The sequence below is a fragment of the Pomacea canaliculata genome, linkage group LG4, assembly GCF_003073045.1.
Source record: "Pomacea canaliculata isolate SZHN2017 linkage group LG4, ASM307304v1, whole genome shotgun sequence".
Taxonomy (NCBI): Eukaryota; Metazoa; Mollusca; class Gastropoda; order Architaenioglossa; family Ampullariidae; genus Pomacea; species Pomacea canaliculata.
The window spans coordinates 3507139-3531895 of record NC_037593.1 but is presented as its reverse complement, the minus strand read 5'-3'; the positions used below and the strand labels follow the sequence as shown (position 1 = coordinate 3531895).

The 24757-nt window shown below is 39.6% G+C and overlaps 2 protein-coding genes across 2 annotated transcripts; both read left to right on the top strand.

Moving 5' to 3' along the window:
- Window positions 1-2388: 2388 nt before the first annotated feature.
- On the top strand, window positions 2389-6603 carry LOC112561430 (mucin-22-like). Its single transcript, XM_025233933.1, has 5 exons — window positions 2389-2553; window positions 3908-4334; window positions 4663-5618; window positions 5871-5996; window positions 6448-6603. Exons 2-5 carry the CDS (start codon window positions 3908-3910, stop codon window positions 6601-6603), a joined length of 1665 nt encoding a protein of 554 aa, XP_025089718.1. The 5' UTR covers window positions 2389-2553.
- Window positions 5901-24757, top strand: LOC112563068 (polycystic kidney disease protein 1-like 2). The gene is made up of 27 exons (XM_025236783.1): window positions 5901-5996; window positions 6448-6535; window positions 7177-7256; window positions 7590-7813; window positions 8014-8482; window positions 8931-9067; window positions 9574-9810; window positions 11316-11486; window positions 11734-11888; window positions 12389-12715; window positions 13167-13890; window positions 14504-14618; window positions 14928-15169; window positions 15742-15916; window positions 16050-16151; window positions 16988-17202; window positions 18741-19095; window positions 19700-20046; window positions 20298-20535; window positions 21003-21061; window positions 21513-21623; window positions 22112-22203; window positions 22459-22639; window positions 22858-22977; window positions 23249-23348; window positions 23640-23789; window positions 24213-24757. The coding sequence occupies exons 5-25, from the start codon at window positions 8017-8019 to the stop codon at window positions 23345-23347; spliced, it is 4668 nt and encodes a 1555-aa protein (XP_025092568.1). The 5' UTR covers window positions 5901-5996; window positions 6448-6535; window positions 7177-7256; window positions 7590-7813; window positions 8014-8016; the 3' UTR covers window position 23348; window positions 23640-23789; window positions 24213-24757.

The window sequence follows — 24757 nt, the reverse complement described above, 5'->3', positions numbered from 1 at the left end:
AAATATGTTCGAAGTGTGCTGATTAGTTCATATTTTACTATTAGTACCATTTTAAAAAAGTACAATTCAGTACAAATTTGCAATGCGTTTTGATTTTTTTTCTTTTGGATGTTAGACAAAAGTAGAGATGATGATGATGATGATGATGTGATGATTGTGCCTAGGTAGAACAATTTTTCTAGCGACTGCTTACCTGTAGAAATACTATGCTGATTTTGAAGCTCGCGGTATACACTGTAGCATTAATTTTTGCAGAAGTTCTTTAGAAACGAAGCCAGCAGCTTTTCTTCAAGAGTTTATTATTTGCTTCCAGCGTATCCAGATACAAATACAAATGCTCGATATTTTATAGATTGACCATTGTTTATTATGTCAGTACTTATTTTATTTATCCGCTATATTGGCATTACTAATTTTATGATACTTGATTTAGGATGGAGGGGGAGAGGAAATAAACAGTATGGCCTTAGTACGTTTATTTGAATATTGACTTCCCACCGCGCTTTAGAAAGTTTTAATATTTAATCTGCTACCGAAGTGATAGCAGGGGACCATTATCTCCATGAATAGCACTTCTTGGGTTTTTTTTATTTATTTATTTTTTTTGCTCTGAGTTTTCTTCGCATGAACAACACCGAAGGTGTTGCCAGCGTAACAAACCCTGATCTCTCGTTCATTCTAAATTCTGTCCACAACACTGTTACCATAATCTCGTCCTAACCATTATCTGAAACTATCCCAGAGATTGTCGAGTTAAAACACGCACGCACTCTAGAGAGACAACAACAAAAGATAAAAAGCGTGTGCTACTAGTTCTAAATAAATAAACAATATCCATCCAGAAGCGAGCTTGCGCACTCACCACACCCATCATACAGCAGCTTTCCACGGACCAGTCACAGTCATGCTGTTTGAAGTGTTGCAGTTTTAACGGACGCCATAAACGGTCAAATTAAACGACGGTGAGTGCATACCTGGCAAAAAGTCGTTGAAGGGACTTTTTCTTATTTCGGTACACGTGACTGAGATCAACTAGAGCAGCATTTAAATACAAGAAGCGATAGAAAAAAAAAACCATCATCCACAAACCTGATTTTTATCATTAATATTTCAGAATCGAGGAGTAAGGCGGATGAAGAGTGAGAGACAGAGGTCGAAAGGCTAAGATAGCGCTAAAGAGGAGGGAAAGTTCTGAAGACTCGAGGGCCAGGGGTGGAATGAGAAAAGAAAATTCAAATATCATCATCATCATCATCATCATCATCATCATCATCATCATCATTGGTATTGGTATTGGTATTGCTTATCTTACGAGGGCTTGATAATTCATTTTGGTTTTCAAGTACTGTAGGCATTTTGCAGGCAACCCGATGGGAAGCAAACAAACACAACAAAAAAGAGCTCTACCTATTAAACCTGTTCTATGACTGGACCTGTGGGGATGGACGGGAGCAGTTACAGCCTGGATTACAGTTTTTCAAATAAACTATGCACGCTGAAAACAGCTTGTCTTTCATCTCATGTGATATGTTTGTTGCATGCGTCCGTGGAGGTGTGTGTGTTTTCTGTAAAGTTCCATGAGCTTGCCCATAAGACCGAATAATAATAATAATTATTATTATTATTATTATTATTATTATTATTATTATTATTATTATTATTATTATTATCTCTTCCCTTCCAACAACACCAGCACCAGCACCTACTATTACCACCGCTCGTCGCTACAGCGACTCACGGAAAGAGGAAGAACTTCACCTCGGGAGAGGACTGTCCGGTAGTGTAATGACTAAAACTCTCCTTTGTAAAGTGAAGCAAGAACTAAAGATCCTTGAGTTCAGATCCCATGTCGCGCCTATTTGCAGAGATGGATATTGGTGAATTTCTCTTCTCCATCCATCACTCCTCCTCTCTCACAGTGCGAGATCGCCTTAAGGTGGAAGAACTTTCCTGCCAAACCAACCAATCAACTAGGATGTCAACCTGACACTTATGAAAGATTATAATAAAAAAATAAGCTCGAGAAGTTCGCAAGCGTTAGTCACAGCAGTCACAATCAGAATTCTAACTACAAAAATCTTTTTACCTGACTGATTCACCGAGCATAGTTTATAATGAAGGAAAACCGTGGAGGATACCATAAAATGGCAGGTGACTTTCTGTTAGCACGGCTCGAGCATATGGCATTAAGAAATGAGAAGCCACAGATGTGTATGTTCCTCAGTAGAGTAGGTTACAAACCTTGCTAGCTAGCGCCGCTCAGTCGTGAAGGTTACTGTCTGTTCTCACGGCTGGACTATAGGGCTCAGCCAATATAAGCCGAGCTGTTCAGTCCTATAGCAACGAGGGCTTGTGGCACTGGATGCAACACCAGAGACTAACGACAGGGAAAGCTGCTGCAGTGAAAGTGTCATTACAAACTTGTGTTACCTGTAGTACACACCTCCATGGTCATATTGAACAGGAACATCACTCTTCTGTGCACGATACCTAACACTTATTGTATGCCACAAGATCATCAGAAGAGTCGAGAAGACAAGCACTGCTATAAAAGTGAGTAAATTGTGTGTGTGTGTGTGTGTGTGTGTGGTGCAAATTTTGTTAACATTTGTGGAGGAATCCTTAAATAATATAAAATATGATTGATCATCAGCAACAGCTTTCAGATAGCAGCTCCAACGAATCAAAGCAAAGGTTCATATCCCCAGCTGTCCCACTGTAACTAGACTGAGGAACAAAAGATTCATAGTAATCGTGATAATCTTGTCAGAGATGTGTCTTTCAGAGAAGAAAACTTCTTTTGTTGTTACTGATATGAAGAAGAAATTTTATTTTATCTTGGTTGTCTAACTTTTGAACTCGTAAACGCTGGGTCACTCGATGCCAGAACAAACTCACTCAAACTCATTAATTCGTAATCCCCTAATGGCAAGGCCCCTTCACAGACCCACTGAACTACTGGTGTGTGAAATTATTCCATAAAAACGAACTCTGCTCACCATTTATTCCAGCAATTTAAACGGAGATAGTACTGGTTACAGAAATGAAAAGAAAACCAAACTCAGGGCGCAGACCTTTGGTACACATGGAATCCCAAAAGGCTGTTTCCTCATTACTGATGATAGGACTGTGTTTGCACAGTTCTCCTCCCCTTGAAAAAAATCAGAATTAAACAGAGAAAAAAGTCCACTGCTTGTGGTAGCCGTGTAGGACATAAATCCCATGTGAACAAACCAATGACTTTTAATGAAGACCGGGTGTGACCATAAAAGCGGTGCTAATGAAATCTTCCAGCACTAAGTAAACAAGTACAGCACAACCTTTAGAATTCTGGGTATGACAATGAAGTAAAGCACAATAAAATTAATTAAAAAAATTGCTCGTATGACATTTCTATTGCTGGTTCTCGTCCAAGCACAACAGCTACATACAATTTGAAAGCTCTTTCTCAACATCTTCGTCACCGCATATTTACTGTTGCTACACGTGCACAGTTATTCACCCATGAACAAAGGCAGCATGTGAAATATTTCATTGCTTCATCAACTCATGTCTGTCATGCTCACTTAAGCAGCCACGACTGCACCAAAGAATGGTGTGGGACAGCAAGGATGATTGAAATATTCAAGGGAGGACAAAATTAGGACATATTGGAAACTGATTTCGTTAAGGCATTCGTTCTCTGACTTTGAAATAACTAGAATTCTCCTTTTTTAAAAAAAAAAATGTGTCTTCTGATAGAAAAAAATGAATTTTAGTATCGCAAGAATTGAAAATGTCTTTTTATGAAGATCTAATCTTTGTACAATTAACTTCGTAAACAATTAAAAGATCGTTTTAGTGTATGTATATACACAGTAAAAATGTATGAAAGTCTATTTTAATATTATACTTTTTGTTGTTCAAGATGTTCTTTGGGACAAAGTTCTTCGTGGTGGGACTGGTAGGATGGTTGATATTAAAGGTGGTCCCTCAAGACACTAACTCTACAAGTGGTGATAATTACACATCGCCATCATCATTGACAACCACCATGTCTACAGATTCGGAGACATCAGCAGAAAGCACTAGTTCAGATCTTCTGTCAACTACTCCTGTTTCCGAGACTTCGACAAGCACGCAGACTACAACAACTACTGTAACAACAAACCAATCTGCTTTACCGACCTCTGAAAGTCAGACTTTTATTCCAACGGAAGCTGTGGTGTCTGATGCAACAGAAACAACATCAGCATCAGATGTGCCAACAACTTTGCAAACAGATACAACACTACAAGCAAACTCGTCGACAACTACTTTGCTAGTTTCGTCGACTACACAAACAACAACAGCAAGTACTGATGCTTCACCTTCAAGCACCGACACCTTAACGACTTTGTCAAGTTCTGACTTTTCAACCTCTTCGACAAATGCTGACAATTCGACAACAGCTGCTAATATATCGCTAGCTACAACGACACAAACAACTACAGCAATAATAACAACTACAGACACCGAAACAACAACAGTGATTACAACAACAGCTGCAGCTACTAATACATCCTCAACTACAACTACAGATACAGTTACTAATACATTATCAGCTACAAACAACTGCTCCAGCGACTAATGCATCATCATACATAACAACAGCTGCAGATAATACATCATTAACTACAATAGCATCTGCAGTTACTGATGCATCATCAGCTACAACATCTGCAGTCACTAATGCATCATCAGTTACAACAACAGAAACAGCTACAGCAATAATTACTACTACAGACACAGAAACAACAACAGTGATTACAACAACAGCTGCAGCTACTAATACATCGTCAACTACAACAACAGAAGCTTCATCAACACTGGTAGCTACATCAACAGATGCAGCTGATACATCATCAGCTACAACAACAGAAACAGCTACAGCAATAATTACTACTACAGACACAGAAACAACAACAGTGATTACAACAACAGAGGCAGCTACTAATACATCGTCAACTACAACAACAGAAGCTTCATCAACACTGGTAGCTACATCAACAGATGCAGCTGATACATCATCAGCTACAACAACAGAAACAGCTACAGCAATAATTACTACTACAGACACAGAAACAACAACAGTGATTACAACAACAGAGGCAGCTACTAATACATCGTCAACTACAACAACAGAAGCTTCATCAACACTGGTAGCTACATCAACAGATGCAGCTGATACATCATCAGCTACAACAACAGAAACAGCTACAGCAATAATTACTACTACAGACACAGAAACAACAACAGTGATTACAACAACAGCTGCAGCTACTAATACATCGTCAACTACAACAACAGAAGCTTCATCAACACTGGTAGCTACATCAACAGATGCAGCTGATACATCATTAACTACATCATTAGCTACAACATCTGCAGTTACTAATACATCATCAGCTACAACAACAGCTGGAGCTACTAATACATCATTAGCTACAACAACAGCAGGAGATACAACAGCAGCTGCAGCTACTAATACATCATTAGCTACAACAACAGCAGGAGTTACAACAACAGCTGCAACATCGCAAGCAACTTTGTCAACAACTACGTCATCCGGAGCTGTATTGTCAACTACACCAGCTGCGGTAAGTTCATGCTCACACACGTGCGATAGGCAATGAGAGAGAGAGAGAAAAAAAAAGTTTACCGATATAATGATCAGACCAAATAATTCCATAGACGAAGGATGTCAAACATGCTTTAAAGAACAATATTTTATATTCCTTATTCGCTGAACTGCTCATATTGATATTGATATTCTCATTTTTTTGTTGTCTATATATTTCCCATAATTCACACAGTCTTACTCGTGTATCTTTACCGTCTGTCACTCGCAGCAAGGGATTGTGGGTGCAGCCAGTCAAGTGAATGTGTCGTCTGCGAACGCGCAGGAAAGCATCGTTAATGTCCTGGACACCATCGACAGGAGTGTGAACAGCTCCATCAGCGGCGACAGCGCCCTGGTTTGTATCAGCGACCACAGGAGACAGAAGCTTCTGGACATGAGGAGAGACGAAGATGACGGAATGAACAAGTGTGGAGAGGGGAGAGTTGACGAGTGAAGTTTAAGGATGTAGCAAATTTGACGAGTGAAAAGATAGACGAGTGGCTTAGATGACAAGTTCAATGAGTGACAAACTTGGAGTAAAGCAAAGTTAACGAATTCCGAATGTTACGAGGGACAAAGGTGACAAACGACAAAACTGACGAGTGACAATGTTGAGTGTCATTTGTAAGAACATCCTTTTACAGTACCATACTATGGTGACTTTGTAGGCCGATTTCTGCTCTAACTCATCAACTTTCTGTGCTTTGGTACTTGTGTAGGATTGTATGGAGAGCGACACGTAGAATTTAATGATAATAGGTTTCTTTGTCTTCAAACACGAATTAACCTGAAGCGATTCTCTGCAGGACAACTACACACAAGCAATTCGCATCATTGTTGACAAGATTGCTCAGGCCAACTGGACACAAAGTCAACGGAGGAACACCAGTGAAAGTAAGAGACATTCCACATTGTACAAACTCATTATCGTGTGCTTGGCAGAAGGAAGTGTTGATGGCTAGCATTGAAGGAAAATAAACAGTTTGAAGAATATGACTATCAGGCTGAGAGAAAAATCTCGCTCCTGCGACAGGCAAAGTCTTCTGCGGACTCGAATGCAACTTAACATTCTTTCTTAGTATATTTTCTTTCTCTCCCTCCCCTCTATGTGTTCATCTCCCAATATCTCTATTTCTTCCTCTCGTAAATTTTTCCTCTCTTATTCTCAAACAGGTGTACATACATATACTGGAATACATCAATCGGGGGGAGGGGATACAAAGGGTTAGATGCTTTCTTTCATTCTCGCTGTAGTGTGTGTCCCACATATGAGTGTGAACGCGACTGTGTTTTCATTTACATAACCATTGGATATTATTTTTTTCATAAATTTAATTGTTCATAAGCACACTCAAGCCCACGACATTAAAGATTCGCGTGGGTACCACACCACACCCCCCACGAAAGGGGAACCAGCAAATCAGACACTATTTAATCAAACAGCTCTTGTAGAAAGATAAGAAACATTTTGATGCCTCAGAAGAGGAAATGTCGTTTGCTCAGAGATTAAAAACTGTTTTTCTGCCTTTCTTTAGAAGTTTTGCAGACTGCCTCGACTGTAATGCTGTCACTTGCAGCCTACAGTAAACAAACAAACAACTACTCCAGTGAAGATGTACGTATGTTGTCAGCATAGGTTAGTGGGATGCTGGTCGTGTTTGCATATATGTGAATTAAAATGTGTATAGTTAATTGTTTTTAAGTAGGACATTCACAGTTACTTTTTTAATATTTAAACTAATAAAAGAATGCGTGTACATCAAATAATCTTACTGAAAGTAAAATCCAGTGGAAAAAACATCATGAAGGTGAGCAGAACAAGAATTAAAGCAAGTGTTTCGTGGACTTTGACAGTCAAAGACTGCGAGCAGTCCGATAGTTTACAACAAGGCAACACAAGTTATCCGTACAGAAACTCATGAAACATGAATGACAATTTTATTATCAGGTGGATAAGAAGTTCTCTTCCCTGGAGTCGGATCTCTTTGATCTTGGCGCCACGTTGACCCGCAGCAGGAGAAGGAGTACATCAGCAGTGACTTGCTGAAGGTTCAGTATCGGAGCAGCCGTCCCGAGAATCTAGTGGACGAGACCACTGAAAATGGCGATGTTTCTCTCAGTCTTCCCGATGGTCTTGTCAACAACTTTCGTACGAAAGCTCTTCTCGTGACGGTCAGTGTGTGTGTGTGTGGGGGGGGGGGATGTATGTCCGGTTGTAGTTTGAATTTTGAATGTCCAAGTATCACAACAAGTATTCTTCTATATCGTACGGATGATGATGATGATGTAGATGATGATGATGAACTACTTCACTTGCTCGCCCCGCTTCCACAGCTGCCGAAGCTTTGACTCCATTTCATTTATCTCCACAGCTCATGGTGTACGAAAAAGACGTCTATACGCATGCGCTGTCCACGTCAAAGATAGTTCCTTCCGGAAAGGTCGCAGTGGTTAACGTCGTCGACGAGGACAAGAACCCCGTTTCCGCCGTGAGCATGGGCGGTCCGGTGACGGTGACGCTGCCTCCACCACGTTCAACCGTCGTCAGCAAGCGGACGGCGCGAGCGGATGACTCAGCTTTCTGTTCGGAAGCGCCCCCGTCCACCCTGTTGTTGCTGCAGTTCATCGTTCCAGCCGGTCGAAAACTGACCCTACTAGGACACTTCGGCACTCCCCCCACCACTTCCGTTTACGAGTTTGAGGCCACGGTGACGTCTGAACCACACGTCACACTGTCACATGATGACATCACTCTGGTGCTGCAGGACGGCGTGGCTAAGGTGTACGTGAAGAGAATTTCGAGAACGGTGGAACAAATTTGTTTTGCGGCTAGCTATTCAGGTAAGCTTGTTTAAGGGGAACTGGGTCTGTCCCATGAGGACAGAACTGTTTCGTGAGCCATGGTTATGAAGTGAGCTTATGTCGTTGCCCCGGGGGCAACATGGAAAAATCAGGGACAAGCATCATTTCTCCGTCTCTGTGTCCAGACCTCGTGCATATAGCTGTATATTTCCTCTTTGCAGTACAAATTCGAGCTCAGGGGTGTGGGATCATCCCGCGGGGTCAGGACACCACTTTACAACTATGGAGACAAAGCACTTGCCCTTAATTTCCCAAATGTTCCCTGAGGTAGCCATTGCTCTCGCGTCATAGCCATGGCCCCAAAAGAATCACTACTCTTAGGTGTAACGACATTGTAACTGTTGCTTGCATGTCACAAAATTCTTATATTTAAAAAAATCTCTCGAGTATTTCTGTTGACTGTGAGGACTTGCTTTTGACTGCATAGACTTGCTGTCGGAGTCGCCTCGCAGACGTCTCCTGTCTTCTGAGACAGCAGTGATGCAGGCGGTTCATGTCTCAGCTCTGTCAGTGGTCACATGGGACAGCAGTCACACTGCCTGGACGGTCAACTCTGAAGTGTCGGTAAGAGCCAGTCTTCCCTCTCACCCCCACAAGCTCTTTATAGCTCTAGATTGTCGATTAGAACCAGTTTTCCTCTTATTCCTCTACGTTCTTTCTCTCCCCATATTTTCCTTAGCTCCTTTTGTACGCATTGTCTTATAGCTGAGGTGTGCAGTTCCTCTTCTTAAAAAGATTTTAATTCAATCTCTTTACTCTCTGACATTAGCTCGGTTCTTTAAAACCTCTTCTTAAGCGTGTTAAACCTCCATAGACCTCTGTAGCAAAATCATCCAAGAAGACGGACACTCGCTTGGTCACAGACCAATGACTTTGTACAAAGCACGGTTGACATTCTCGTAAGACACCAGGAACCCCTACTTGCTTCCGTCAAGAAATCCCCATCCCCCGAACGACCAGCACCAGTTGAGGGACGAACAGCTGACTGACTTGCAAGTTTTCCGTTATTTTATTATGCTTACTTAGTGTTCCTCTAAGCAATAACATGATGTTGTATATTTGTCTTGGAGGTAAGAGGAATTGAGAACAACGGACGAGTTTGGTTTAAGTCCAACTTCATCGGCAAATTCAGCCTCAGCGAATTAATCATCACTCCTACAGAAATCGACTTCAGTGCCATTTTCTTGAACTTCGAGCGGTATCTGCAGAACAGCCCGTATGTCTTGAGTGTCATCTGCTGGGTCCTGTTGGTCAGTGTCTTCGTGACTGTCCTGCTCAGGCGCCTCGATGTCGCGGACTCGGCACTTGTAAGTGATACAATATAGATAACTTATGTGAGGTATTGGGCATTTATGTCATATCAACAATATCTGGGTGATCATCAGCCATTGCAAGTGAGATATTACAGGCAACGTGATAAGTTGTGGAGGGGTTGCTCGAACATACAGCTTCTAAGTGATACGTGGTAGAGAATTTTGGGTGATTCTCGGCACATATAAGTGAATAAGTTATACAGTGCAGACAAATTTTGGGTAGTTTACACCATTTAGGAATGGTGAATTGTAAAGTGTTTGTTCGTACTCGGTATCATTACATGAAACCATCTGAAGGGTACTCGGCACTTTGAGACATTACAGAAATTTCTATGAAACTTTCCAATTGTTGGATGGTTATTCGGCATTTGTAAGTTAAAAAAAAATTCCAGACACCCACGCCGTGACTTAACAACAAACCTAGTGAAAATGGGATGATGGCTACATAATTGTGAAGCTGTTGGAATTCACCCACGAACTTTTCAAAATGTTTCGTTTCCGATGTGGCGATTCGCAGAACTGCAAATGCTCGTCAGTCATCTGCGAACGCAGGTCCGACTTGCTCGGTTTCATGATGGAAAAAGTCTGTTCACAGAACTTTAGTCATATGACCAACATTTCTGTCGGTTAAATTTGGAGAGACACTTGTAGTGACACTTCTCAGTTCACGGAAGCTCACTTTCATCAGCAAATTCTCGTCTGTTGTAGTGTCTTTCACTTTCACTGACCCTTTGGTTTAATCCCCCCTTCTCTTTTTCCTGAACTGCTACGGTACAAACTCATTGCACGAAAACTACGAACTTTTGCACAGGTAGACACTAAACCTGTTAATAGGATCGGAGTAAAGAAGTCTCAATTAAACAAGTATGTTAACCCTAGACGTCCAGAAGAAATGGAAGGATAGTTGTTACTGAGAGATGTATGACTACTGTAATGAGAAAAAAGGTATCAACACTGTAACGGTCAATCACAATAATATTTCAGAACCCATCTCAGCTGGACTTTAATTGTGACAAAAAATACAATATTTTTAGATACTGAAGAAAGTAATCTCAGTCTGGTACTTTTTAGAGATGAAAGTATTTCATTGTTTGTTTATTTGCAGGGTTGTCCATGGGACATATTTTTCTATCCCGTCCCATCCCGTCCCATGGCAATTTATGCCTGTCCCATCCCACGGGATGTTTCCCATGGTATTAACAATCCTATGGACAACACTGAAAACCACTTTTCGGCTTTTGTTCTATAATTCCTGCTGCTTCACATACAATAGATGATTCAGAGGAAAGATTTAAATCCTTGATGAATGAAATAACAGTAAATTTATTTTGCAATATCAAGTATCGACTACCATGGGAAATACAAATGTGTGCTGTCCCATCCCATCCCATCCCATGGGACGTTTCCCATGGGATTCCCATGGGATTCCCATTCCTATGGACAACACTGTTTATTTGTTTGTTTGGATTGTAAGCCCTCGGTGGGTTCTTCTCTTCCAGTGGACCTACTTACCGCTGACAGACAACCGTCCTGATGACCCGTTTGTCTACACGCTGTCTGTGCACACGTCACTGAACTCACCTCGTCACTTCACAGCGACACCTGTCTTCGTCCTCACGGGCCAGTTCGCTAGCACCCACACTCGGGTTCTGGCAGACGGGGTGCGAGAGGTCAGTAACTCATTACCCGGAACAAGTGTCAGCTATTGCAAAACGTAGATGGTCTAGATGATGATGATGATGATGATGATGATGAGGAGGAGGAGGAGGAGGGGGGAGGAGGAGGAGGAGGAGAGGAGGAGGAGGATCAATGCAATATTTGTATAGTGTATACTCACACTTCTAAGGAGAATTTTCTGAAAGCTTAATAAAATTCCTTTCATTTCATTTGCCGAACATTGTCGTTTTCTTCTCTCAGAATTTTCGGAGCGGCACCGTGTCCAACTTTGTGATGACATCTCAGGTGAACCTGGGGCAGTTGCTTGTGCTAAATATCTGGCATGACAACAAGGGAAATAGTCCCCATTGGAAACTGGACAGAGTCGTGGTTGTAGACCGCACTAGCAAAGACGTGTAAGACAATGCTATTGCTTATACTGTTATTAATCCTTTTCTGTTCATTGTGTTCTTTTCTTTTTCTTCCGATATAAAAATATAGTTTGTAATAAAAAATGATAATCAAAATCAGTTCTCTCAAGTACTTGTCAATGCATTCTTTTCTTTTTTCATTATTTTCTTTCCATATCAGTATTATTTAGATTAATTGAAGTTAATAGTATTTTTATTAACTGTATAATGTTAAAGAGTAGTCTCGATATTCAGCCAGTGATTTTTTTTTCGGGGGAGGAGGGGTGAGAAAGTAGGGTTGGTGAGGAGAAAGGGGTGACACGATAAAAAAAAAATGAATAAAAGAAAGATGATAAAGAAAGAATGCCTAGCAAGAAAAATTAAAGATATTCAGAAGTCTGTACGTGTTCCAGATTTTTCTCTAACCTTCTTACAGAATGTTCTTCAGTAAAGACGTTAGTAAGAACATATCTTGCGAAGATAAACAAGATGTTTCATGTCTGCAGGGCATTGTTTGTTTGTCGCGACTGGCTGTCCACCAACAAGAGCGATGGCAGAATCAGTCGCCACCTTCCTGTCTTCATGTCTGACGGTGTGGACGGAGGACAGATGTTTGATGTCGTGTCCTGGCATCAGCTGTTTGACGAGCACCTGTGGCTGTCCATCTTCAAGCGCCTGACGTACAGCAGATTCTCGCGCGTGCAGAGGTTCCTGTGTGCGGTCGCGCTTCTGTTCCTGGCCATGGTCACCGACGCCATGTTCTTCAGGGGCAAAGAGGCAACTTATGAGAAGATACGAGGAGTTACAATTGGACCTCTCCAAATTAATTACAGGTCAGGGTGTTGCCACTGCACACATTCTTTCACAGTTTACATTAAGCGGATGATAAATTGATGATATAAATATCTTACTGGGACTAAATGGTGTATAACTTTCTATGGCCATGCTTATAAAATATTAAGGAAATTTAGATGATTGCATTTCATCCATGAGTGAGCCCGGGTATGCACCCGGTTCCAGTTCTCACTCTTGTGAGTCGGTTGAAACGGAGGCCTGGCAACTGCAGAAAATACTTAATAGTGTTTGTAAAACTGTAGGCGACTTTCAACTTCTTATAATATTTATTTATATACATGCAGTTAGTCCCAGTCGTCAAATGTACAATAAATTGTTAGTTATTATTGTTGATGTCTTGGTAACGATTCTTTATTTTCTAATGCCTACAGTCAGGAAACTGTGATCTCAGGTCGGAAGTATATTGAAGTGTGTTTTGTGATTTGTTAGGCAGCTGTACACGGGCTTTGTGTCGGGACTGATCATCATTGTACCCGCAGTCATCATGACCTGGTCTTTCAAACATCGAGACATCAGGGGAGTGAACTCGCGGTCAAGTAACGGTTGTCCTCAGTCGACGTCATCACGTCTGCTCTCGCCGTCAAGTCATCCACATCCACCCCGAGGGACGGTCTTTCCCTTACAAGAAATCAGGTCTTCAGAATGTCTTTCCACCGCTCCATCCGCGTGTACAATAAAGAGCGAAAATGGGGAAGGAAGAAAAATGAGCAGGCGATTCAACCGCCCGAAATTTTATTCGTCGGATCCAGTGTCGAGCACTTCAATGTGTAGACGAAGCAAGAGCAACAGACTTAACGAAGATGAGAAAAATGAAGCTGAGGTCACAGTATCTACAGAAGCATCAACTGCCTCACCGATAGATGTAACGGCGATGAGAGAAATGAGTGACATACCGATTCCATTAAATCAATCAGCTGTGATCCAGTGTAGTCCAGCCCAGAATTCAGGAAAAGAACTGACTTTTAATACCAGAAGTCTTCATCCATGGTGGTTTATTTTTGTTGGATACTTTTTCATTTTCCTGTCCATTGTGATAGGTGCTTTCTTCTGCATCATGTTCAGCCTGGAGTGGGGTGGCTCGAGGAGTCAGGAATGGCTGCTGGCTGTAGTGTTCACAAGTAGCATCCATTTACTTGTAATTGAGCCAGTAAAAGTAAGCTCATTTCTTTACCTGTTGTAACAGTTTAATGCCCTTTCATGTTAGTAGCGAAATTATCAGATGGATGTACTGAGCTTAGTACAGGATAGCATTTACCCAAATGTAAAGTCCCACTCCCTCAATTACATGCAGCTCTACAAACATGCACAGAATTAAAGAGTTAAAAGCATTGACATTTGTAGTGTAATAACAGTTAACTTACACATTTACTAATGCAACCATACTTAAAACCCTTTATTTACTTATATTAACTGATAAAAGCCTAGCAGCCAACGAACCAGTAATTGGTTCAATGTGTTTAGTCCATGGTATCAGCCTGTGGAACAGGAAGACCATGCCTAACTTTCTCCTTTTGCTGCCATTCTGATATCCCTGATAAATCAGAAGCTTATGTGCTGAGTAGAAAAGACAATTTTACAGTCACAAGCCTTTTATCTGAAACCCTTTGGTACCTAATCAAGTATGCTAACCACCAAGCTATGATCTCTCCCACTGAAAGTTTTGAAAGAAAAAGGAGAATTTAAATGTTTGTGTTGGTATATGACAGCTTACTTCTGTCCATGAACAATAAGAAAGTAAGTAATGCATCAATTTATGAAATTTTCAGATTATCTTGGTTTCCTTCATATTGTCCTCCATACTTTGGCACCAAGCACATGATGATATAGTAGAAGTGGCCCCATACAGTCTAGCTTCAAGGGAAACGTGCAATGTGTTTCAAGGTAATGTTTGGCAATCTAAATTAAATAAAGTGTTGTATTGCAGTCCTTAAATATCTTTATTTTATCAGTAAACTCTTGTACTTCTTAAAATTTACTAATAACTTCTTTTTCTTACAAAGCTGTAGTTGGATAACATCTTGATTGTTAAAGCATAAATTTGTAGATTGATCATCAGAATGATTGAGACATTATAAGTTAACTTTATCTGTTTTTATTTTATATATTTATTTTTGTTTATGTAGGTATAAATGGCTGCTGAATCTTGTTGTAAGTTGCTTTTTGACTTTCAGCCTTACATTTGTTTTGCAGATTGTAGGACAGACCATTTATCTACAGGTTATGTGTTCTCAGTATGCGAAGATCTTGAGGAACTTGAATCTCGCCATAAGGACCTAATAAATAATCAGCGCATGCATACTGTTTTAGCCAACTTGTTTTTTCATACACTGTATTTGGTGCTTTTGTATGTTTTATGTCACCATATAAGTGATAACACCATCTATATCCAGAACAGGACCATCAAGCAACAGTTGGCATTGAAAGAACTGAAGGTAAACTATGCATAATCAAGAGTATTTTCTGAATATCATTTTTATGTCCCATTCTTATTCTTGTCGCATGTCATTATTAGTTTTCATTGTCTTTTTTTATTTAAATGTTATTATGACGTGTTCTTGGCAATACACTTTATTGAATGTGAACTTCAGGGGAAAAGATTTTACAAGATGTCAGATATACAGTCATTTTAAGAAAATCTTACTTCATCTTATGGTTAGGCCTCCTACTACTGATTGGTTATTGTACATAATGATAGAATGAGAACTTCATTTCATTAGAGTATGTTCAGTGGCAGCTTTAAAACATGTCTTCAAAAAACCTCAGCTTTAAACAGCTAAGTAATCAATCTATATTATGCTCTATGTACCACTCCCAGCTGGTTTAGAAAAAGGAATTGACAGATTTGTAACTGGATTAGTTATAAAACCAGAAGTTAATATAGCTGTATTAACAATAATCAACTTTATTTGTCCCAATGGGCAATTTAAATGGATTTTAACGGATTTTAATTTTAAATGTATTTATATATAACTTGGTAATATTTGTGAATGGTAGTAATTTTCAGTTAATAGATTTACCAGATAAAACATGGGACTGGGTACAGAAGCAGTTCATACCAAGTATCATGTCTCCATATAACTGCTTGGACTGTGCCAGCATGGAGACTAAGAATCTACTTTTGTCTGATGGTTGCAATTTGCGTGTAGGACCTGTGATTATGACACAATATAGAATCAAAGGTAAGATTATATGTTGGTTTTCTAGTTAAAACTTTCTAGTCTTTATGATTTTGGTCACATTTTCAAACAAGAAGAAAGAGGTAATTATAGTAACGAATTGTGCTTTTCATAGTTCAATTTTTTTCTGTCTCAGATATATGTAACCTCCCACCCAGGATACACAAGCTTTTTGGTACAAAGCATTGCAAACCTTCTTATTCAGACCATGTGGAGGAGTCTCGATCCTTCCTTTCAGGTAAGCTGGATGTAATTTGGAAAACAAAGTTAAAAATTGTAACATAAGTTTTTTTAAAAATGGAAACTTCTAGCTTAAAAAAGAGGAAGCATGCATATTGTATTCATTCAGACACAGGCTTAAGCCAAAGAATTTTTCTATATACATTGGCGATGGAACCAGGGAGAAGAGGGCAGACCCCTCAGAAAAGATACCAAGGAGGCAAGAATGTGAATATAGTTCACTATCAGCATGGAGTTTACCTCCCTGAAGCTGAGCATATTCCTACGCAACTGGTATAGTGCTGATCAGTATTTTGTCAGTATCCAGTGACAAGCCAGCCAATGTAGACTGAAAGTCAAAAGAGGTAGCCATCACCTTCAAGGCTAACTTCACTTAAAAATTTTTTTTTTAAATCAGTAGGCTTGTCGAATATAAAATACTAATTCCCATATCTAAATGAAAAGTTTTGCTCCGTTTATGAGATATAAGCTTTGGGTTTTTAAAAGAGGTCAAGTTTTTATTTCTTGTTACATCACAAATGCCAGCTTATTTATTGACCAACCCTTTAGCATATGCTTGAAGATCTTTGGGTAGTAAAAATTAAAATATGAGTACAAATTTAGGTCATCCACATGCTTTTTTACAAAAAGTATAGAAAATTCACTGTGCAATTTTTGTAACAAATTATAATGACAGCTGTATGCTCTGTTCAACTTGATAGCAACTTTGAGCCATGTGTAAGCTTTCAAAGAAATTGACTAACAGTGAGGAATTATAATTTAACATTTGAGGTAGAGCAGTTTTTTGATAGACTACATTTTTTGTCAGAGATCCTTGCTGCTTTTATTGAACAGGTTGGGTTGTGTGTACTGCAAATTGTACAGAAAAAGAATATGTTTATGATACTGGAGGCCCAACCTCCATGGCCAAGGAGGGGGTGGTTGGTGTTTATGGACCTGGTGGATATCAGGCATCACTAGGTCAAACGGAATATGCGGCTCGGAAGAAAGTTGCAGAGCTGCTAAGGCAGAAATGGCTGGACCAGAATACCAGAGCACTGAGCATAGAAGTAAGTCACAAGCGATCAAGAAGATTAAAAGAAAGTGGGGGCAAACTGTATTACATAATATATATTTAGGGATATCTCATTATTGTTGGCTTTTCATATTTTGTTTATAGTCTTTTTTGTCATCCTTTCGCCATAGACTGATTCCTCCAAAATGTAGCCCATAGCCATCCTTTTCAAAGTTCTAAACTTCAACAGGAGTTGCTGAAACAAGACAGTTTTTCTTAATTTTTCTGTATAGTTCCGTTGACATTAGTGCATTTGGTCAAACGATGCTCAAGCATTGCAGTCCCATCACGGAACAAGGCGTCCTAGACTATCGAAAAATTCACCACAGTACATAGGACCTCATCATTGTTTCAAAAATGGTGACCACGTAGGTGGGATTTGGGTTTAGGAAACAGGTAAAAGTCAGATGGAGCTAAGTCTGGCAAGTAAGGGGGATGGGGTAGCAATTTAAAGCCACAGTTTCAGCTACTAGTAGAGTGAACGGGAGCGTTATGATGGAGCAAGAGCACACCTGCCCTCAGCTTCCCTCTGCGTTTCAACTTGATTCCTTCCTTCAGTTGTGCTAATTCTGATGCATGGTACTATCCATTAATAGTTTTCCCCATTTTCGAGGTAGCCTATCATTGCGCTTACAGAATCTCAAAAAACAGAAGCCACCACCTTGCCAACAGACTCTCCTGCTTGACATATTGGCTTGGGGGAAACGGACGAACAAAATCCGAGGCTGCTCGAGTTTGTAGTCACAAGATTACCCTGGCCAACACACCCTGCATCCTCTCAACAGGTTCAGGATTTCGGTTTGACATCGACTACCTCTTGCTGCTGAAGGCCAAAACAAGGGCGGACTAGGCGCACAGAGAGGAATCACAACCTCATCTTAACCAAACTGAAGAAGTGCCGTAGGTCCAACTGCCGAACTCGCTTTGACCCGGACAAGCTACAAGACCCAAGTGTTGCACGACTTTTCCAGACTCAAGCTAGAGGCGAATTCACTGCCGATACATCAAAGAGATGCTCTTGTCTTATGTACTGAGAGGACCTAAGAGGAAGAAACCCTGGGTCACGTAAGAGGTCCTTGACTTTTGTGCCTGAAGGAAGACCCTGAAGAAAGAAAGAACGAATCAGAAGCATCCCCTTAGTGAAAGACGTTCAACAGCAATATTAATTAGGAAAGGTATGAAGGCTGCTAGAAGAAGAGCAGGCCAGCAGGAGCAAAGTTGAACAGATTTTCAACATCAGCATAAATGGGTTAATCTCTTGGGATGGCCTAATGTGTGCAGTTCACTTCTCTCTCTCTCATATATATAGTATATATAAAGTATGCCTTTATTTCTCGCTAGATTATTATGAATGTCTGTCTTCTGTAATTGTTCTTACATCTCCCCCTCAGAACAGTATTTATATCTGCAACTTTACAAAATAATTTACACTGTCAGCTTATTACTAAATCTCACTGCAATCTGATTTTTCTTGTGTGAAAGTGGTAGAACTTTAGCACCTACAGGTTTCTTTTTATACTTCTGTTTTTACAGGTCAATCTTTTCAATGCCAACACACAACTGTTTTCACAAGCCATAATACTCGTAGAGTTTCTCACAACTGGAGGGTGCTTTTGGAAAGCCACAATTTGTTCTGCAAGACTGTATCCGTATACCGGTATTTGGGATTACTTTGTGCTGGTCCTTCAGCTTGTCTTCATTGTGATCATTATAGTTAGGGCATGGTTGCTCATCAAGGGGATGTGCTTTCCTCCTGATGGACACAGGTGCTTGGAGTCTGTTATTATCAGAACATTTGAATTACTGCTGTCGCTAGTGGCAATCATCACCTATATCCTCAGAATTGACAAAACAATATACATTGTGGAAAGAATTAAGAATAATCCAGGTATGACAAATGATTTTAGAATGATTGGAATGTAAAGCATTTTGTATTAAAATTAGCTGTATTGAAATGTGTTGCTTCATTATTTTCTAAACTCTGCTGATCACTTCATGGCTGTGTACACCTTTAACACCTGTGGATAGTTGTCCCTTGTTATCTTAGAGTAGGTAGTTGGGCTTTATATTTAACACTGGGCTATGTACTGTCAACAGTAAAGCAGATTGCAAGTATTCTTGATTAAAATGTAAGATTTTTCAAACAAGAAGAAGAAAGGTTTATGTAAGTCTTCAGATAAATATCAAAACACATTCTTAGTTTTCGGGGAAGTTAGAGGGAGTTGGTGTTTTACATCAAGCCAGAAGCTTAGACTGTATCATGGCAAAGCAGCCAGCCACTGGTGCCCCTAGTTTTCAGGAAAAATAATAACAATTTTTTTTTCCAATATCATCATTGTATTATATTAACATTTAACAAAAATAAATTATTGTGAGTAATTTGTAATTAATAAAATAAACTCTCAAATATCAGAGTGCTAAGCAGAAACTTATGTGGTAATCAAGTTAATGTGTAGATTTTCATGTGATCGTCACTTTTTCCATCATTCCAGAGCTTCACACTTCATTTGATGCCGCCTTTTTCTTGGATAAAATCTGCCAAGGCTGTTTGGGTATCTGCTTCTTCCTGAAAATCCTTTGGTTCCTGGGCCTCATTTCCTTCAACTACTACATTCAGTTGTTCAGGAAGACTCTGCTGAACTGTCTGTCACAGCTGTATGGCCTGAGCATTTTACTCATAGTCATCCTATCAGCATTTGTTTCACTCATATACCTGTCATGTGGAGCAAAGAACTCTCAGTTTAAAGGTATCTTGGAAAGTTATATGACTCTGAATACTCTTTTGCTAACAATAACAAGATACCAGGACACGGAGCCTGAAGGTGCTGACAGACAACAGGTAAAAAAATTTCTTTTGCTTGCTGACAAAGAAGAACTATAAGTAGTATATGATAAGACAGAAAAGATCTGCTGTAACATCTACCTTGTAGAGATGTCACCATCAACTTTGAAATTATAAAGCTGACTTTTTGAAGCACATTTTTCTTTGTGACTAAATTTATTTCCCCAATTAGTCTCTTTCATAATCATGCCTTTTAACTTGTGTTTTTTTTTTCAATGACTGATTGTTTGCCTTCCATTTTTCTACAGCTTGTATTTCATTACTGTGCATTTGGGCTCTATTGCTTCATTGCTCCAATACTTGTTGTGAACCTGGCCATAACAATTCTTGATTCTTACCTTGAGGCAACAAAAAAGTCAACCGCTATGAAAGATCCAAGATCTTACAATGGTGACCTTGGAAGGTTTGTTTGGAGAAAACTGGAAAAACTGTGGCTCTCTTGCACTGGTAGTGGAACTAGGGAATTGAAGAAAACATCTTGTGGTAGTATGTAAAAATCATTATTTTTAACTGCATTGAAACATTTAACTCAAATGTAACAACATTTTAAGCTTTGTAACTTTGTAGAGAAGTTATTGCACTCCTGGATGCAGTACAGTAGTTCCTTCCCTAGCAGACAGTTCTTGAGCAGAGAATTTTCAAAATAGCTGAGTCCAACTACTGGTCCGCAGGATATATTCAAGCAATATTGAAACTGGCATTTCAGTGCATCAATTAATTTAGTTTTTAGTACATCAGTTAATTTGTATTATTGGAAGACCTGTTTACCGATAGGATGATTAACCTATAATAATTCCCCAATCGATCAATCAATTTTTATTGTCAAGAAATACAAGTAAGTCACAGATTAAGTAAATGTAATGTTTTGGCCTTAGTCATGATTTGATAATTCTGGCACTGAGTCCTAAGGTAGATTTTTGTAAATGTTTATAATTTGCATTTAAATTCTGCAGGTGCAGATCTTTCACAAGCTACAATGCTCCGTCGTGAGTGGGATTATTTAGAGGCAAAGGTGATATATATCGATATGCTTGTGTGTGTGTGTGTATACATGCATATACATGTTTATGCTTGCTTGTGTGTCTGAACCTGTGCGAAAATATTTAATATACAAGTGCATCATAGTAATAAGTTCAGGCAGATCAGCAGGAAAGTGCGAAACAGCAGTTTCTAAGTAGAGTGATTTAAGCTGTTATAATCATTAGTGTGGTTTTAAGTACACTTTATATTTTACCATATGATTATTTTTCTTGAAAATAATTTGTAGCTAAAAGCTAAGAGGCCGAGTGTTAATATTAATAAGCAAGTACATAATTTGTTACATTGTGATTGTTGGGCGAAAGTTTTTAACAAAATAGGTGTGCCTGTGTTTAATATTAACTGAGAGGTAAACAGCTAGAGGCCGGCTGAGCTATCATTCTGAATGTGTCCATAAATTTGCAAAGAGTTTATTTTTCCCACAGGTTGACCAACTGATCGACATGTTGACAAGAACAGTGTTTCACGCTTCCCTAGAGCCCAGACATGTTTTTCACACACCTGAGCCAAATGCACTGACACTTCACCATCGCCAGGTATGCCAGTTGATGGCTTTACAAATTATTAGTAATATCATTAAATTTTCATGTCTTTGTTGATGATGACACATGAATGTTGGAAAGAATCATATCAAGATCTTCCTGGAAATGTTTGTAGTTGCTAGGCATACATCTCAGAAATGAGGGACAATTGGGCAGTCGCCGGTTTGTTTTGTGAAATTATACAAGGGGGAGAAAAAAAGGTCACATTACAGAAAAATAATTAGGAAGCACATTCAAGAGGAACTACAAACTGACATTTTCCCCGAAATTCATAAAAGATAAGGCTGAATGTTCACCTTTGAGAGATTTTGGTCTTGAGTCAGAAGTCAGGGAGACACTAAGGTTCATATTTACAACTTATATTAAATGAAAATACAGTACTTTTGCCAGAACATTGCTTCATTAATTTTTAATATATGTATAATGTTTCACATTATTATAGATTGTAGTGATTTTTAGTCTCATTATGTTTGCATGAAAAGCACCATCAGGAGAACGAGGAGCAGGTTAATGACAGTTCTGAAGCAGTTGGGATCCAGCATACTTTACAGATAAGAGAACAAACACTCATCAGGTATGATTGATACAATATCTATATTTTTCATTATTGAAATGCTGCGACATACTACAGTGAGAAAATCATTATTTTAAAAGTGATATTTAGACAAGGAACATCCATATAGCAGTGCAAACTGCAATATGTTTTGGCAGTAAAACCCCATAGAAGCAGATTAAAGGTATATCTTGGTCGATATGTTGATTTTTGATATATTTCTGTTGATTTTTTAATGATGCTTCAAATCATTTTAAAGAATGACAAACTTTGCAGAATCATGGGTAAAGGACAGAGGTTGCTGTATCTGCTAGCAATCTCAAATGCCAGTACCGAGTCTGATATAAAATGGCGCGCTTCTGGTGTTTGTCACAAGTTCCTACATCAGGTTTACGATGGAAAACATGCATTATTATCTGAAGCTGTGCAGATTTTCTGTGCTGGCTCAACGCAGCATGTGAGTTTTTCATGTAATGTTGACTTTTATATATCTTGGTCCATCTCGGTGTAGTCTGTTAGAAGTGTAGAACAGTAGAGTCAGTAGCATTGGAGGTTTTACTTGCGGACATTGAGTCAATAAACTGTCTCTATTAAATAAAACAATCAGTTTATTGAAAGCTACAAATTAAGTATTTTGAAAAATGAAAATACAGTTTATGTTTGTGTGTTTTTCAGCAGGATGTGGAGGTTGGTATTCCAGTATTGCCATACGCTCGTCAAGAAAGCTGCGCTCTCGCAGTCAAGTTCACAGCCTCAGAACCTTGGACTTACTTGCCATCGGTTGAATATTCAGATGTAAGTACTATGGAACTAATCCCCAACACCATATTTTAATTATTTTGTTTACAGTTAATTTCAATGATGACATTCCTAGTTCGGTTAGAGGAAAATTTTATATATACATGTGTTATATATATAATTTATTTTATTGAAATAATGGAAGTAATTTCTTGCCTTACATTTTTCTATAGTTTTTGACAATAATTATTTTGTCTATGTTACATAATCTGCTCAGATTTCAGATCTTGACTCAGTGTGTCTATATGTTTTGTGAATGTTTATTCAGCTATGCACAGACTTCCACGTAGGCTTTACGTGGACCAGAATGCAGGCTGTTCCGAGGTACCTGGCAGCCGTCATATGTCTTGCTCCAGAAACACCCTAAGGTAGGACAAACCTAGCATCAGTAAGTTACAACTGCCTGTCTACATATCATTTTCAATATTTTGTAAATATTACATTGATATGGACATTCCTTTATGTAATTCTTTTAATGCTGTAACAATAGTTGACCACTGTTCATCGATTGTTAACCTGTAGGTAACTTTATGTTAAAGCTTGCACAAGATCTTTGCTCTTCTGTAATGTGGGCTGCTTGGTGAGGGACCATAAATGTACTTCGCTGTCATGCTGCTCGTGCATGTACACGATATTGTGAATGAGTTTGAAATTTGCAGGGCCTGATGTTGCGACAGTGTCCTCAGTGCAAGTTCTCAACATGTGATCCAACCTTGCTCCGAAACCACCTCGCTGTTCACAGCAGCCTGGGACTGTACGTGTGTCGGCATCCAGGCTGCGTGGCCCAGTTCCTGGAGCGCTACCAACTGGTGAGTATAGCAGTGCGCATGCGTGATGCACCTTCCCCTTCCTCACTACTTCCAGATTTCGTATATCAGAAATAACTGGACAGATTGTTGTGTTCTAAAGGGTATTGGCAGTTTGTGTTAACATCCCAGGTCGGCGCCAGTGATGTCATGTGGATACTACAGTTAGATCGTGACGTCACAGACCAAGTACTCTGACGTCAGGATTGGATGGCAGCTTGGGTGACTGCTTACTGTCATGCCTGATCCCTGCTAGTCTGCCTCCACTGTGCCCACCTGTGTCGCATTCTTCCATGTATCTTTATTCGTCTTCAAAATAGCTTTCACAGAAAAGCTTTAGAAATGGCTTCTTACCCAAGCTAAATGTTATGAAATTTTCACAAATATTCAATCATGAGTTCCATTGTCTCTGCTGTTAATAAACAGGTTCGACATCTGCAAGAAAAGCACAATTTCCCACAAGTTTGTCACTTCTGTGGAGAAGGCTTTCAGTCTGCGCATGTGCTTCGGGAGCACATTCGTGGCCACTACATCCGTCCATTCAAGTGCGACATTTGTGGATTGCAGTTCCTCACTCCCCAACAGAAGGACGGGCACTGCTTCATCAACCACAGCGACTGGAAACCTAAGTTACATTTTTGAGTCTTTCCCAAAACTTCTAACAGTGTTCGCACTTGCGCACTCTCATAATTCATTCTCTCCCAGCTTTAATGATTTCAATGACTAACATTTGTGACCTGGAGTGTTAACCTCCTAGTAGTATAGACAACCAAGAAAAAATGGATGAATGGCGCTGAAATCCTGTTGGGCGGGGGAGACATCTTGTAGGTGTCACAGAACAGTGAATGGAATAGAATGCGTCACCTTGGTGCATTCATCTTAAGGTAACAGCAGGTGATATGTGAATGCCGTATCCTGTTCCTTGAGGCCACGTAGGTCGATAGATGGCTGCATTAATCGGCGGGGAACCA